General features: G+C 43.1%; 1 protein-coding gene across 2 annotated transcripts in view; it reads left to right on the forward strand.

The window, feature by feature from the left end:
• SLC38A9 (solute carrier family 38 member 9) overlaps window positions 1-16,817 on the forward strand; it is a 43,764-nt gene that overhangs the window by 12,717 nt on the left and 14,230 nt on the right. For both annotated transcript variants that reach the window (XM_081929794.1, XM_081929793.1), the window contains exons 8-11: window positions 1,295-1,354; window positions 3,615-3,809; window positions 4,853-4,960; window positions 16,385-16,491. In XM_081929794.1, the coding sequence (XP_081785920.1) occupies window positions 1,295-1,354; window positions 3,615-3,809; window positions 4,853-4,960; window positions 16,385-16,491 (470 nt within the window). The remainder of the gene's footprint in view (window positions 1-1,294; window positions 1,355-3,614; window positions 3,810-4,852; window positions 4,961-16,384; window positions 16,492-16,817) is intronic.

Raw genomic sequence — 16,817 nt, forward strand, 5'->3', positions numbered from 1 at the left:
CTTATGAGGGAAAGAGGCTCATTGCCTGGACACAATTTTACTCTGCAAAATTTCTGGATCTGGTATTTTCAGAGTTCTTGTAAGCATTAATTCTTTGGCTAGTTTATAATTTAAAAGTTGTATTTGATGTGAGACTTTAATGTGGTATTACTGTATAAGGTTAGGGGAGAAGAGGTGGGGAGAGAGAAGGAGGGGTAGTAAACTTGCTACCGTATTTTTTGCTCTATAGGATGCACCCAACCATAAGACGCACCTAGTTTTAGAGGGGGAGAACAAGAAAAAAAAATCCCTCCCTCTCTGCGCAGCGTCCCTTGAGCTAAGCGGCAGGAGAAGCGGAGCACCTTCCATTTCTCCTCCTGCTTCACTGAAGGGGCGCTGTGCAGAGAGGGAAAGCTGTGCAGAGCCTCTCCAGCGAAGCGAAGCCAGGAGAACAAGAGGGATCGGTGTGCACCCATCCCTCTTGCTCTCCTGGCTTCAGCGAAAGTGACGCGAAGCCTCCGGAGTGCAGCGGGAGCTCCCACTGCGCTCCGGAGGCTTCAGGCAGCTATCCGTGAAGCCAGGAGAGCAAGGGGGTCGGTGTGCTGCGCTCTGGAGGCTTCACGTTGCTTTCCCTGAAGCCATGGAGCCTGCATTTGCTCCATTAAGATGCACACACATTTCCCCTTAATTTTTGGAGGGGGGAAAGTGTGTCTTATAGAGCGAAAATACGGTAGTTTCCATTGGCATTGAGAGAGGTTGGGGAGTCCCAGGGCATGGCTGGTTGCCTTCAGTGGACTGCAGTGAGTTTTGTTTGCTTTTCATCACTCCACCCCACTGGCTTGCAATCCTAGGTCTAACCTGGGTGCCCTTTTTCCTGACCTGGAAGCTACCTCTCCCAATTATTTCGTTGTGCTTACACAGAAGCAAGGGGGAATTGCTGTGCATGTGGACCTCTCACTTCATATGTCCAAGGGCATTGTAAACAAGGTCCAGTGGTGGTGGTGGTGAACATTGGCACAAATTCAGTGTTGTAGATCAGGGATGGGGAACCCGGTGCCCTCCAGAAGTTGTTGAATTGATTGGGCTTGATGGGAGTTGGGAGTTTAACAACATCTGGAGGAGTAGAACAGAACTGTGGGAAGGTTGGTGGTTTTTTTTTTGTTAAAATCTAAAACGACACTGCAGCTTCAGAAATAGTAGTCCTCTGCATGTTGCTTTCAGCATGCATCCTGTTTGTTCCAAAATACCACCTCGGAAGAAACTAGCTGCAGGGCTGAGATGTTCCTAAGTTGTTTGTCTTCCTTTCCCTCTTTAGATTATGCTCATCATATTAATGTAACGGATATTGTTCCTGGTACAAATGGGAGCACTAAAGGTAAGTTTCCAATCCCCCTCCTCCCCTTTCAATAAATAGTATTTATACTGAGATTCAAAGCATCTTTCAATATTTAAAAAATATTATTTTAAAATATAAAGTAATGAAAGCAAACTGCTTCAAAGTGATAGTTAAAATACAATAAAATACTTTTAGAATCAGAGGGATGCATCTCCAAGAGATTTTATGCAGTAGTTAGGTCTATCCTGAATGACTAACATTAACCAAAAATAAAATTGGCTGAATATAGCAAAATATTGCAGAAGTTTCTTTCCCAGGTTTATTTAAAAACCACATTAATAACAATCCTGATTGCAAATAGTAACTTCCAAAAACATAATTTATAAGGTTCTGTGTTTGCATCAAAACCTGTGTGAAAAATAATAATCAGTTTGTCACTCCCTTCCCCCTCAATCCAGAAAAGAGTTTCATGTGAATTACTGCAGTACTGTCAACTTTCTCTCAAAACAGTAACTATTATGCAGACAATGGAGAGCAAACAGACTTGCAAAAATAACGCTGATGACTCGGTCGTGTCCATTGGCTTTTCTGAAACATGACCAACTGCTTTGTGCTTAAGGGCATTGTAACCGGCTTGGCATGCAGCCAGTGTGGGATGAAAAGATTTGCTCTAGGAAAATTCCACAGAATACTTAGTTAGACCACGCTCTGCACATAAATCACAGCTGTTTACTAATGACAGCTGCTTGCCTCAGACCCCAGAAATGGTAATCTTGTACTTCACAGGTCACTGACTAAGGTCACATGACAATAGCAGGTTAGAGTGCTTTAACCTGAATCTGAATCAATCACATCTAAAGTGGGTGGGGACAGATTGAATGAGTAAAAGGAATGTGCAGGTGAGCCGTACTGAAAATCCCTCCTTGCTGTTTACTTCTCTATTGTTGGCATCCTTCTGTTTAAAGAGAGGGGTGTGCCTCTGGGGGAGAAGTCAAACCGCTGCATTAGCAGCACTGATGTGACCTCCCTGGGCATAGCCTCACATAAAGCACAACCTGTCAGGCTGTCTGTTGGGCCAGCATCTTAATTAAAAAAAGGCCCTTAAACTGTGTGTTGGCTGCTTTGTTTGGCATGTTCTCATGTCAGCAACCCATAGTCCAGGAAGAAATTACACTGACATGTGAACGCTGTATACCAATAGTTGCCAACTTTTTTGGGTCCAGGGGCACATGGAGAATTTTGAGAATGGCTGATGTCGGGGGTGTAGCTTAATGCAGTGGCATGTGGTCAGTGGGCTAGGGGGACCAGGCTATTTCCCTAAATGTTGCCGGTAAATTAGAGCAGGGGTCAGCAAGCTTTTTCAGCAGGGGGCTGGTCCACTGTCCCTCAGACCTTGTGGGGGGCTAGACTATATTTTGAAATAGAAATAAATAATGAATGAATTCCTATGCCCCACAAATAACCCAGAGATGCATTTTAAATAAAAGCACACATTCTACTCATGTAAAAACACCAGGCAGGCCCCAGAAATAAAAGGGCACATTCTACTCATGTAAAAACACGCTGCTTCCAGGACCAACTGCAGGCTGGATTTAGAAGGTGTTGGGCCGGATCCGGCCCCTGGGCCTTAGTTTGCCTACCCATGAATCAGAGTATTAAAGCCTCGTTCTCAAAGCCCAGGTAGCTTCTCCTGGCTTAGGGAGGCAGATGCGATGCTCACATGCTCAACTTTGGAATGTCGCAATGTCACACGTGTGATGTCGCCCCACCCCCATTGCCATCTCAAGTTGGCACCTCTGGCCCTAACTGTTGCCTTATGAAAAAATTCACTGCATGCCACTGGTTTAATGCAAAATGGCTGCCCCCTGCAGAAGAGCACACTTTCCTCTGTCTTCTTAAGAGAAGCAAATTCCATAGATATTCCTTGTATTGTTTTCTGCAAAGTAGTGAGGGTTGTGGGTGAGTGTGAAGAGACAACATGCAGGTATTCGGCAACCAAAACAGCCAGCTTTTCCCCTAAATTATGGATGTGGAATCTGACTCTCTAAATCTTGTTGGACTGAAGTTCCCATCAGCCCCAGGTAGCATAACCAGTGGCCTGGGATGATGGGAACTGCAGTACAAGATCTAGAGAGCCACTGGCTGCCTTAAATGGAGAACCCAAGTGGATTGCTCTGTTTATCCCTAAGTCACACCACAGTAGGCATCTTACTCATTTTGATGTTTAGGCTCTGGTTTCCCCTCCTTGTTATGCTTTCCTTGAAGTAAACCACTGCTTGTTTCCCTTTTGGTTCTACAGTAATCTGCCCAGGTGATGCAGGCAAGGAAGTACCAGGAAACAGAACCTGGATGCTTTCTTCTACCGATGATTCAGGATTTGAGGAATTTGAACGGCTATGGAGCAAATCGAAAACGGTCCCTCTTTACTTGGGCATCCTTGTTCTGCTATTGAATTTCAAGTCTCCCTCTTTCTTTGCCAAATTCAACGTCTTAGGTAGGCCATGATTTGACTGGAGAATGTACAGTCTGTGTTGGGGCAGAATGCCTCACAGTTACCACAAGACCTGAAATGTTTCCCCATTGAATATCCACTGTTTTCACTTAATCGGTTAGTCAACAGTGCATCATTTCCCCTGAACTCAGGGCCAGACTACACTTTACACAACCGATCTGTGATCAGAGCTCTCCCAATGTCTTTTGTAAAGCTTAAAACGTGGGTGGGCAGTCTTTTTTCTGTTGAGGGCTGCTTTCTGTCAGGGATTGCATACTCATGGTGGGCAAGACTGAAGCCAGCAGTGGGCGGAGCCAGTGCCAAAAGTAGGCGGAGTCACTCTTTCTCTTCGACTTGCCCTGCTAAATAGGCTGTTGGAAGAGGGGCACATCACTCTTCCAGTACCTTTTTAATGCAAGAAGCTTGTGTTTAAAGGCAACCAGTTCTTTTTATTTATTCTTTGCTCTTCAGGAAATTCATTTCCCAGAACTTCAGGGTTTATAAATTTCATTCAGGAATTCTGTTATTTTCTCTCCCTCTTTCCCCCACCCTTTTACAAATTTCTTAGATTTAGAGCAGCCAATAGTAATAATAATTTATTTATACCCCGCCCATCTGGCTGGGCTTCCCCAGCCACTCTGGGCAGCTTCCAACAAAATATTAAAATACAGTAATGCATCAAACATTAAAAGCTTCCTTAAACAGGGCTGCCTTCAGATGTCTTCTAAAAGTCTGGAAGCTGTTGTTCTCTTTGACATCAAGTAAACTTGTATTAACATGATTTTCTGACCCCCTCTCCATGTGTTCTCTCGTTCGAACCTGGCTGTATAAGATGCAAAATGATTTTATCTTGGTTGCATTAATCTCAAAGCTGATTTGCAAGTGAAAAACAAAACACAGAAAGAGGCAAGTGAAGAGGGAAGGATCGGAGGCAGGGGAGCTCTTTTGGGTTGGTCCAAGCTAGAGATCGAAAAAGAACACTTCTGCTCCTACTTAATTTAAATGTATCTGAGTGACTTGTGGTTTTCCCCCTTCCCTTATTGCAGGTACCGTTTCAGTCATTTACCTAGTTATCCTCGTTACTGTGAAAGCTGCTCTCTTGGGATTCCATTTAGAATTTGACTGGTTTAAATCAACCACATATTTTGTACCAGGTAAACTTTTTTTAATATATAAAACAGCCATCAGTATTGACTTTAAAACACTCCATTTTAATCATTTGATAAGATGAAAGTGGTTTCGAATGTATTCTTCAGCCCCTGTATATAATTCCTTTTGAATTGGTTACCAGTACAGTGCAGGCTACTATATCACTTTTGGAATTAATTGCAAGAAACGTAGATTGAGTTGGAACAACAGGGCGTAGGTGACCATTTATGCACTGGTCATTTGCAATTTATAAGAGCCATTAACCAAGGAGCAAAATGCTCAAGCATGTCATGTAGTTTAAATATTTTAAATGAGGCCTTTAAAGAAAATGGGGATGCTTGGGGTGTTGTTGGACTCCAACTCCCAACACTCAGGCCCTTGGCCATAGTGGCTGGAGCTGATGGGAATTGGGAGTGCAGCAGTAGCTAGGGGACCACAGCTTCCCCATCCCTGATTATAATTTATTGGACCCAATATCATTCTGTGATGGTTGATCTCAATAATAACAGTAGTACTTAAGAAAAGAAATAACCCCTTTTTTGCTCCATAAGACACACTTTTTCCCTCCTAAAAGTAAGGGAAAATGTGTGTGCGTCTTATGGAGCGAAAGCAGGTGGGAGGCTCTGCTCAGTGTGTGTGGCTCTTGGGGGCTTTTCCGCGAGGTGGGAGAAGGGACTGACAGGCTGCCCTCTGTCCCTTCCCACACCTCCCAGAAAAGCCAGCAAGAGCCGCTGCCAGGCTCTGCTCAGCACTCCCTTGTAAGAGCTCCCTTTCGTCGCTCTTCCCGCTTTGCTGGGAAGCCAGCAGAACAAGAGGCGCTGTGCAGCTATCGCTCTTGCTCTGCTGGCTTCAATGAGAACTGTGCAGTTTGCTCTGCTGGCTTCTCAGTGAAGCGGGAGGAGTGACGGAAGGGTTTAAAGCAAGGAAAGCGAGAGCCGCTTACATGCTTTGCGCAGAATTGGTGCGTCTTATGGTCAGGTGCATCTTATGGAGCGAAAAATATGGTACATCAGTACCTAGTGCGAATCTTGTTGCATAATCCTTACAAGAAGCCTGCCAGGAGGGCTGGTATGATCACCCTCTATTACAGGTGCAATAATTTTAGTGTAAGCAATTGAGGTTTGACTAAGGCCACCAAGCAAGTTTCATGACTGAACTGATTTATCCTCCCACCATCAAGTGCTCTTTCATTTATGCTCTTAAGCACTTTGCTAGCACCAGCCCTGCAAACATCAGGCCACCAGAACTCCCCCACACACCAGGGCCCTTTCTGCTTTGCTCTCACACCTGCATCCGTATATGGCTTTTCCTCTCCTTCAGCTTCTCAGTTCTGCCAAAGGAGATGGAGGGGAGGGTGATTGACTACGGTATTTGAATGGGTAGAGAATTCCTTTCCTCATTTGACACAGTCTCAATTCAGGAAGGGCATCAGGTGGAACAAGGGCTGTCCTCTCCCCTCTTTTCTGTGATCAGGCCTCTAGCTGTGTGGTCCCAACTAGCCCTATGGGCAACCTTCTTGCCCATAGTGATGCCTAGGAGGATCAGTGTGGGGAGGAAGGAGAAGAGCTCCATCCAAGACTTGGCAACACTTTCAGGGTCTCCCCCATGCAGCTGAATCTACTCAGATGTGGGGAAATGGTTGCATAAGAAGCACACCCAGGTCTGACAATTCCAGGGTGATTTCAGCACTGCATGAAGGTTGGGTTTTCTGGCCAGCAGCTGTGGGTGGGTTGACTTTTCCAGCTTGCTAGCACCTGGAGCTTGCATTGGCACTAGTCAAAATGCTCTTGAGGCCATTAGCCTCTTTTTCTTCCTCCAGAAGGCTTGTAATGAGGCATCAGGGACCTTCACTAGGAGTCTCATTCTGCTGCCAAAAAAGAGCTCTGAAGAACTTGCTTTCTTCATGTGGTGTCTGATTAGAATTAGGTACTCTTTTTGCCTGGGGAATCGTTATGTCAGTTGCTAACATTTAATTAATTCTTGCTAGGGGAAGTAGAAAAACCCTTTCTGCCCACTCCCCAGTGAATTTCAGAGGGGTTCAGTCCCACTCTACCCTGGTAATACATTTGCTTTAGAGAACAGTTCAGCTGTTCTCCAAGTCACAATAGATCAGTCGTCATAAACCCAAAGAGAACTTCTGGCGACTGTTCCCAACACAGCTTTCCTCCACAGAAGAACACATGTGGAAAATATTGTACAGTGGTACCTCTGGTTACATACTTAATTGGTTCCGGGGGTCCGTTCTTAACCTGAAACTGTTCTTAACCTGAGACACAACTTTAGCTAATGGGGCTCCTGCTGCCGCCAGAGCACGATTTCTGTTCTCATCCTGAAGCAAAGTTCTTAACCCGAGGTACTATTTCTGGGTTAGCGGAGTCTGTAACCTGAAGGGTATGTAACCTGAAGCGTATGTAACCCGAGGTACTATTGTATAAGTAGTCCATGTTCATGTTCTAGTGAATGGAACTAATTCCATTCCAACATCGTCTTCCCGCAAATGCCATTGTCATAAGTTTGTTTATCTGTAAAACTTGCATCCTGTACTTCTGTCAGAAAACCCCAGAACACCTGCTGCAAATACATACATAAAGCACAATAATAATAAAGCATCACATAGGTTGTCTTTTCACTACAGAGGCTAATATTGCCGTCTTAAAAGCCTGCACAAAAAGCAGGTCTTCAGGGAGTGCCAAAAGCTATGCTCCGTATGGTGTGCCAAATCACAGTGAAGGGAAGGGCCATAGCTCAGTGAGAGAGAGCATCTGCTTTGAATGCAGAAGGTCCCTGGTTGAGTCCATGGCATTTCCAGGTAGGGATAGGAATGTCCCCTATCTGAAACCCTGGAAAGCTGCTGCTAGTTAGTGTAGACCAGGCTTCCTCAACCTTGGTCCTCCAGATATTTTGAGACTACAATTCCCAGCATCCCTGACCTCTGGTCCTCCTAGCTAGGGATCGTGGGAGTTGTAGGCCAAAAAAACATCTGGAGGGCCGAGGTTGAGGAAGCCTAGACATTACTAAGCTACATGGACCAGTCATCTGCCTTGGCTTGAGGAAGCTGATTGTAGTCTTCAGAGGAAGGGCATACCACAAATGGGGTGATCTTGCTAAGAAGGCTATCTGATGGGCAGTTGATCCTGAAATTTCACTTGAGGAACTAAGGAACTTAAGGAACTACCAGCAGGATATCAAGTCATGGGTTAGATTATGTGTTTGGTTGAGGGGGTGCATTTCTACAGATTTGAGGGGTTCCCCCCCTTACAATCAGCAGTATAAAAAATTTATGAGGTAAATAGCAGAGTTCCTCTAAGGAAGGAAGGAAAAGAGCTATGTTAAATTGAAATGTATTACAGGAAGAAATGTTTTAAACTGGGCCACTTGGGGAAACAAGACTATAGGTGCGGCTGACTGTGAGCAAGGAGAGTTTCTTTCTCATCTTCTTAAGTGTGTGCCCCACACAAAACACCACATGAAATCTAGTCTCAAGATAGAAAACTGTACCTATCTACCAGCTATCTCCTCCTCCTCCCTGTTTGTAGTTATTCATTAATTTATATTTTTGTCCTGTTCTTCTACCAAGGAACTCGGGGTGGCATATATGGTTCCCCCCTCCACACCCCCCACAAATGCCTTTTTATCCTCAAAACGAACCTGTAAGGTTCTATAAGACTCACTTTTTCCCTCCTAAAAAGTAAGGGGAAATGTGTGTGCGTCTTATGGAGCGAATGCAGGCTGCGCAGCTATTCCAGAAGCCAGAACAGCAAGAGGGATTTCTGCTTTCACTGCGTAGCGATCCCTCTTGCTGTTCTGGCTTCTGAGATTCAGAATATTTTTTTCTTGTTTTCCTCCTCCAAAAACTAGGTGCGTCTGGTGCGTCTTGTAGAGTGAAAAATACTGTAGGTTAGTCTGAGAGATGATGACTGGTCCACGCTCACCTGGTAGGCTTCATGGCTGAGTGGGAATTTGAAGTTGTTTCCTCTGGTCCTATAATCCATTACTCTGCCCAATCTAGTCAGTATACTATGCTGGGTCTCTCAGCTGGCTTGCCGCATAACAACATTGGCAGGAAGTGGATAGGAGAAAAGCCCTTTCCCCCCTCAACCCACTCTGTGATGGGACGGAATACGTGAGGGAAATAATTCTCTTATATTCCCAGGTTAATTTCTCTTTATCTCTCTCACACATATACATTATTATTAACTATTTCAGTGTTCTAAAGAGGGTAGAAATTAGTATATGAACATGTTCCACAAGTTATTTTTCTGGAGTCCTCCCACTCAGTTTACTTGGAGAGTGAGCCAGGACAGAAGCAGACTAGCCCAACTCCCTGAAGGCCACGGGGCTGCAGCTGTTGCGGAGAGAGAGGAAGCACTGCATGCCTTTGTTCTATTATGTATAAACTTCAGCGCAGTTAAAATACTATTTAACAAATGCCTTCTCTAATCTACTTTCAGTATTCTTGTTTCCCGCCTTTCTCTCTTGTGTGTCTCTCTCAATATAGGAAGGAATGCTAAGGGGCTGTCTTCATTCAGGCAGTTGCCCCATGGTGGCCAATTCAGAGGCAACCGTGTGCACATAGCAAGGTTAAATGTGTGACATTTATTATCCCACCAATACAACCGCCTCCTTTTTGTGGTTTCAGTTGATAGGGAGGCAGCGTTGAAATGCAAGAAAGCTGGCTTGTGCCGTTGTCTGTCACAATCGTTGTCTGTTAGGCTGTGCACTTGCAAGAGCTGATGTAATTTAGTGACCACATAATGTGATCTCCCAGCTCAAATGCTATGAACTCGCTAAGCAACTTGCTCTCTTTCAGCCCCTCCCAGTGAAACGGAAAGTTAAACTTCCAGTTTATGATAAACTGCTCCCCCCCCCCCTTTGCGAAGCTCAGGGTGCAGCATAAATTAACCTGTCAAAAATACTTTCTCCTTTTCAGGAGAAACTTGAAATACCGATTTGTTGAGCTTACCATGTAGAAAAGAAGGAGTTACAGTGACCCATTTTTTTTGTCAGTCATGTCCTGTTTTATAATTTACGTTGTACAATTTTGTAACATACCACCATTTAGAGAAATAGAGTATTACAAAACTGGGCCAAATTTATTACTGCCCCATATAACGGTGAGTGCCTCAGTTTTAAGTGCTTCAATACAGATGGCAGAACCCAATATGGTTCTGTATTCCTTTTTTTGTATATTTTTTATAGGCGATGGACAAAATTCATAAAACTAAGGTCATTTCTCATTAAAAGCAAAAAGAGTTGCTGCTTGCTATAATGCAAAACATATGTAACTTTGACAAATTTGTAAGGAGTCCACGCCGAGATTCCGGATTTGCGGTTTGGAAAATGTTTCTCCCCTCTTCTCCCATCCCCTATAATAGTGTAAATAATGACGCTAAAAAGGTTTCCTAGTCAATGGCTGACCTTTGCTGTAAACATCATTTCCCATCCAAACAATGAAATATGGAGTGATTGAACTTTAGTTTGACAGCAGGGATAGGAAAAACCATTTGCGCTGCTAGAGAGATGCGCACTCCTCTTAGTCTTCTTTGGTAAAGATCCAAATAGAAAAGATGCCTCTGGGACAAAACAGATAACAAGAACAGCCGCAGACAAATAGCTTGTGTGGGCCACAGTGGCATGCAAACTCCATGGAGATGGTCCAGTTTGTGCCATATGCATATTCATACCTGAGAGAGTTCATTTTACCTGTGACTGCAGTTGCATCGATTTCAGCTTAGCTTGATTTAGCATGCAGCACAGAGCTGTTCCCTGACAGCCCTCCAGATGTCCTTCGTCAGAAAACACTGCTCAGATTTTGCTGTTTACTGGCACACTTAATCTGTGAATGTTTATAGTCTGCATGGTTATCCAAACAGAGCAGGGTAGCGGGTGGAGGGAAGAGGGCTGGAGAATGATGCGGCTTTGATGAATTGTTTGTGAACTGGAACAGATGTCAAGCCAAGCAAACTGCATTTTGGTGAATCCAGATTTTTTTAAACTTTAATCAGACCAGTCCTACAAACTTTGCAAGTTCACCCCTGGCATTCTGTTAGATCGTGGGTGGGCAAGGTGGCTCATCTTTCAACAGCCATCCCTGAATCTGAAGCAGGCAGGGCAGTTACCCCATGTTACTACCAATTTTTATGAAACGGAAAGAGCACACTGGACACAATCTGCACAGCCACTAGGCTAGGGCAACAGTAAAAAGAAAAGGGTGGTGGTGGTTAGAATAGTAGTCTTGGTGGCAGATTGGTGCATTATTCTGCATAAATTTCCTAGGTTGTTGTTGTTGTTTTCCAAAATACAGGCATTTTGTCAGTCTTTTAAAAATCGTTTTTCTGGGTTGTTGTTTTAAAAAAAAAATATTGTATTAAACCATTTATTTATTTAAATAACCCTGTAACCCATGGTACATCATTTTCACAATACAAATGTAGGGGGAGAACAATCTTTGATCATTTCATGAGTAGAAAAATAATTCCTCTTATTTATCCCAGCAGGATCAGTCCACAGAGTCCTATGTGTGGATGGTGGAATCCCACAGCCACCTTGTCCATTGAATAAAAGTATACCATTGAGCTGCAAAATCGTCCTCATACTGAGCCATTCTCAAAGCCTGGGATTGTTTAGTTAGTATTTCTGCCAAAATGGTTTGCCAGATGTAATAACACTCCCCCCCGCCACCTACAAAAACCAAGTCTGCAAAATGGTTGTGGCATTTGTTGAAGGAGCTAGATGAGCACTCCAGCGCCCAACTGGTACAGCAAGGAAACGTTTAGCCGCAAAATTACATTTCTGTTACTCAACAGTAACAAACATAATTTTTAAAAGGTACATAATATGAATTGGGTAGTGAGAAGAAGAAACTAGTTGGTGTTTTTGGCTGTTAAATGAGAAATGGAAAGGTGGCACTCACCAAGAAGTACAAAAAAACCGGGGATTAAGATTATTGATGGTTAAAACATGAAACAGAACTTCTGAACGTTAAAAATCCTTGTTTAAAAATACATGTGCAAGTTGGGTTGTTTTTTTTAAAAAAAAGTTGATAAATTTGTGGCTGTTCAAGTGTTTATAAAGCAGGGGTCAGCAAACTTTTTCAGTGGGGGGCAATCCACTGCCCCTCAGACCTTGTGGAGTGCTGGACTATATTTGGGGGGCGGGAAATGAACGAATTTCTATGCCCCACAAATAATCCAGAGATGCATTTTAAATAAAAGGACACATTCTACTCATGTAAAAACACGCTGATTCCCGGAATGTCCGCAGACCGGAGTTAGAAGGTGATTGATAAACTTGCCTGTTGGGGAATAGATAGAAGGCTCCTGTGGCTTATCTCCCAACTTCATGCCGGGTCCGTGGCCAGGGTGAGATTATCCCCTGCTGGAGACCTGACTAACCCAGTGCCAGTAAATAAGGGTGTACGCCAGGGTTGTATTTTAGTGCCTCTTCTTTTTAACTTATTTATCAGTGATAGGAGGAACCCATTAGCCGTCTCACAAAAATTTATCCACACCCCTCGTATAGCAGATTACCGTTGTCCTTTACTTCTCTACGCAGATGATGCAGTACTACTCTCTTACTCCAGAGTGGGTTTAAGGAGGGCACTAAAGACTTTTGCGATATATTGCCATTCTAATCATCTGTCTATCAAGCACACCAAGTCCAAAGTACTGATATTTTCAAGGAGTCGAAAACTTTATTCATGGAAACTGGAGGGCACGAAAATCGAACAAGTACATAAATTTAAATATTTAGGAATTTATTTTCAATATAATTTAGGGTGGAAAGCGCACGTTGAATATCTTCAAAACAAGACAAAAGCCCTATCACACTCCCTCCTCCGTTTTTTCTACTCTGAGGGGGCCTTATTCATCCCTGCGGCCTTGAAAGTGTATAGCATCAAAGTGATGGCCACAATGGCCTATGCTGCACCTTTATGGGCTGCCTTTGCAAACCTCTCACCTTTAGAGTCACTTCAAAGCCAATTCTTACTTCTAAAATTACCAACATGCGTAAGTAATGCGGCTATTCGCTTAGAAATGAAGATCCCCTCAGTGGAGTTAGTTATATGGAGGAGAGTTTTGATTTATTAGATATCCCTATGGCATAAACTCCTGAACCACTATCTCATTCAATGCATGTGGCGAGATGACTTCACAAATTTGTGGTCAGGAAAAATCCATGCCAAATTGCTGTCCTGTGAGATCTCGCCCATGGAATTGCTCAAACTGGATCTAAATGTGGCAAAAAGGTGTATAAATCAAAGGCTGGATGATGCGGAGCTATTCCAAAATTTCGTAGCTGGTGGTGGAGCCTGCTCGCCGTTAAATTTCGGCATAACCCCTATCTACCGCACTCCGTCCTACTTAACATCGCTAATGGCCGCGTCTCACCGATATGCCTTCATTAGAGCTAGGTTCAATGTCTTTCCAACAAACGTGCTGAGACACAGATTCACTAAGGGCCAAGTCCCTTCAATGTGTGCGTGTGAAATGAAAACATCTGAATCTCTACATCATGTTATGTTTATCTGCCCTTTGTACAGTTCAGCCCGTGCTAGTATACTAAACTCCATAATCCAGCCTATGGCTGACAAACCAGTAGACCTACAGCTTGCCTGGGTTCTTCAAGATGGGGATACTTATATTACCCTACAGGTTGCTAAATTCCTAACAGCCGTCCTCTTGTACAAGAGACGGAACGGAATGTTAGCTGATTATTGATAGTTATAAGAATTTTCTATAATGACATCAGATATCGATTTTAGTGTAGTGCCTAAAATTTTTAATCTTAATCTTACATTTTTCTTATGAATGGCTAATATCTGTCCTTGTGAGTTGTGAACTGTGTTATACTACTTGTGGTTTGTACGAGTCCGCTGTTTTATTTGATTTGTTTCATGATGGGCGTAAAGCCGAATAAACATTTTGATTGATTGAGAAGGTGATTGGGCCGAATCCTGCCCCCAGGCCTTAGCTTGCCTACCCATGGCTTAAGGTTTAGTAAACCTGTTGACGTCTTTTCTCCGTTGATCAGCATCCCCCTCTCAAAGCTTGCATTGGCTGTCACTAACCACTATGCCTGACACTAATGCAGTCAAATTTCAAATAACAACCATAACCATATTTTTCCAACATGCAAACTGGGTTTTATTGGGGGAAAGCTATTTCCTTGTGATAGAAGTGCTTTGTTAAAAAAAGGAAAAAGAATTGTGCAGCAACTACCATAATAATTTTGTTCCACCCATCCTCCATAGAGACCCTTACACTCAGAGTTAGTGTTTTGCTGTTGCCTACCAATTTCTGAACTTCAAAATTCCCATGCCTGAATTAGTGTCATTTTGCAGGCGGTGGAGTGGGGAGGAATAATATGACGCAGACCATAATGAGCGGTTACAAATCCATTTGGATGATTCTTACTTTTAGGACAGAAAAGTTGAATTTAAAGTAGGATAAACGAAACGTGTTTTTCCCATGCATGTGTTTGTTGGTAATCAAGAAGAAGGGGAAACTTCCAAGGGCAATTAGGAATACAGTGTCCTGGAGACAGATGTGCATTGTATTGTCTTAAGAGGAGCCATCTCCTTACAGTAATAAGTGCCAGGACAGAGCTTTATCGCATTTGTGCAAGGGCAGAGAAACAGCAGGAACTCTGAAACAAATGACCTTCTGCAGCTGACATCAAAAGCAGCAAGCTAATCCAATATAGAGCACACATGCTTATTGGAAGGCATTTCTCTGGCTCCTCTCCCATTTGCCAAAACTGATTATATCCCACCCTGAACCCATTTGTTCCATCATGTAGATTGAACGGTGTGTTCAGAGTGGTAAATAGAACAGAGACAGTTAAAGGGAGTTATACTGAATATATGCTTTTTAAAAAATGCTGCCTTGGACCCCCATATTGGAGGAAGAATGTAAGTTAGACATTCTGCTAATAAAAGGAATACAGGCTTTATATTTAATATATACAAGGTGTCAGGTCCATAAGTAATTCCCCGTTTCCCGTCACTAATTTCATAGAATCATAGACTTGTAGAGCTGGAAGAGACCACGATCCTGAGATTAAGAGTCTCATGTTGTACGGACTATGCTATCAGTTTGATGTTAATTACCAACACGTTGTTGCAATGTGAGTCGGTGGTATTCAGACGGGGGGGGGGGGGATATAAAACACAAAATTTCCTCCCTCCTCTGCCCAAGATCAGGAATTGACATTGGTTCAATGCATTCTCTCCGCATTCATGTTCCCTTCATAACATACAGAAGTGTTTCCCAGAGTTTTTGAAAGTAACCCAGGATATCAAATCACTTTTCTCTAGTGGTTTCAATATTCAGAAGGACATATGAGAAAACATTTGTACCCAAGGACCATTCTTGATCTCAAGGCACAGGATTAAAGAATTCAGTTTTCTGACACCCTTCAAGCCTTTGTTGCAATTCCTGAAATAAGTTTTGAACAGTACATACTAAAAATTAGAACACTTTCAAGACTTTGTGCCAATACTGCTGCTGCTTTTTTGTAACATCTGAGCAATATACCCAATAAAAATAGTCATGTTGGAGCATTGGTATTGCACATGTGCTATAACACACACACACACACACACACAAACACACACCCCATTCATAAAATTTTGTGAGACCTGACAATAAGCTTTCAAGTTATATTGAAAAGAGGTGCTTTAATCCCTGCTTCAATAGTTCGTCATTTACTTCCTGCGCTACTGAATTTGGTGTTTCATTTTTCACTATAGATAACTTTATTTTAGATTTTCTCAACAGTCAGAGCAGATTCAGGCCTTGCTCAGATGCAACAACAAAACAGGGTTTATTTTGAGCCTTAAGGATGCATGCTTCCTTCCCTACCCCTAAAATAATTAAAGTACAGACGTACCTTGGAAGTTGAACAGAATCCGTTCCGGAAGTCCATTCAACTTCCAAAACGGTCAACGTCCAAGGCATGGCTTCCGATTGGCTGCAGGAGCATCCTGCAGCCAATCGGAAGCTGCACCGGATGTGTGGCTTCTGAAAATTGTTTGAAAACTGGCACAATCACTTCCGTTTTTTTATCGTTCAGGAGCCAAAACGTTCAAGACGTACAGGCATCTGGCTTCTAAGTTTACACTGTATTCATTTCTGCCAATGAGCTGCATCAGCACTCAGCAAATGGGTGGTTTGCTCAAATTTGTTAACAAAGCAATTTGTCAAGCTGCTTGTTTTGCTATGTGTTTGGCTATTACTGTTCCTTTTCCTTTTACCATGCTTCCCCCTTCAAGAAATTATTGAAGTTTCTCCTATATGGCACAGCTGGAGCCTTAAAATTGGCCACAGAACCAGGCCCAGGAATCAGTAAAGTGGGAGAGCAGTGGTACCTATTATAGTGGTGTTGGAGGCCATTTTGTTAATTATAATTTATTTTTGTTTCTCCAGAGTTCAGGACTCTGTTTCCTCAGCTTACAGGGGTGCTGACTCTGGCCTTCTTTATTCATAATTGTGTAATTACACTGCTTAAGAACAACAAGAACCAGGAAAGCAATGTAAGTACAGCACGAGGGATTTGTATCTACATATAATGAACCACTCTTGTCTGAGCTGCTTTTGCATACTAGATGTGATGTGCACAGATATAAAAGAACTCGCATTCTTGGTCCTTTCCCCAAGATTCTGCCCTGCTCCTTTATGTTGCATTGCTTGTGCATATCTTAACTGTTGGCTGGGTGAATTGGTGGGGAGGTACATGTAGGAACAACCTGTGCATACAGCAATTGGCTACTGTTGGGGTTAGATCCACATCTGAATCCTGAAGTTAGAGCCATAAGACAGGGAGTGGCAGCATGCATATCATTTAAGTGAACGGAATGCC

The sequence above is a fragment of the Podarcis melisellensis genome (assembly GCF_964234715.1).
Source record: "Podarcis melisellensis genome assembly, chromosome: 11".
Classification (NCBI taxonomy): Eukaryota; Metazoa; Chordata; class Lepidosauria; order Squamata; family Lacertidae; genus Podarcis; species Podarcis melisellensis.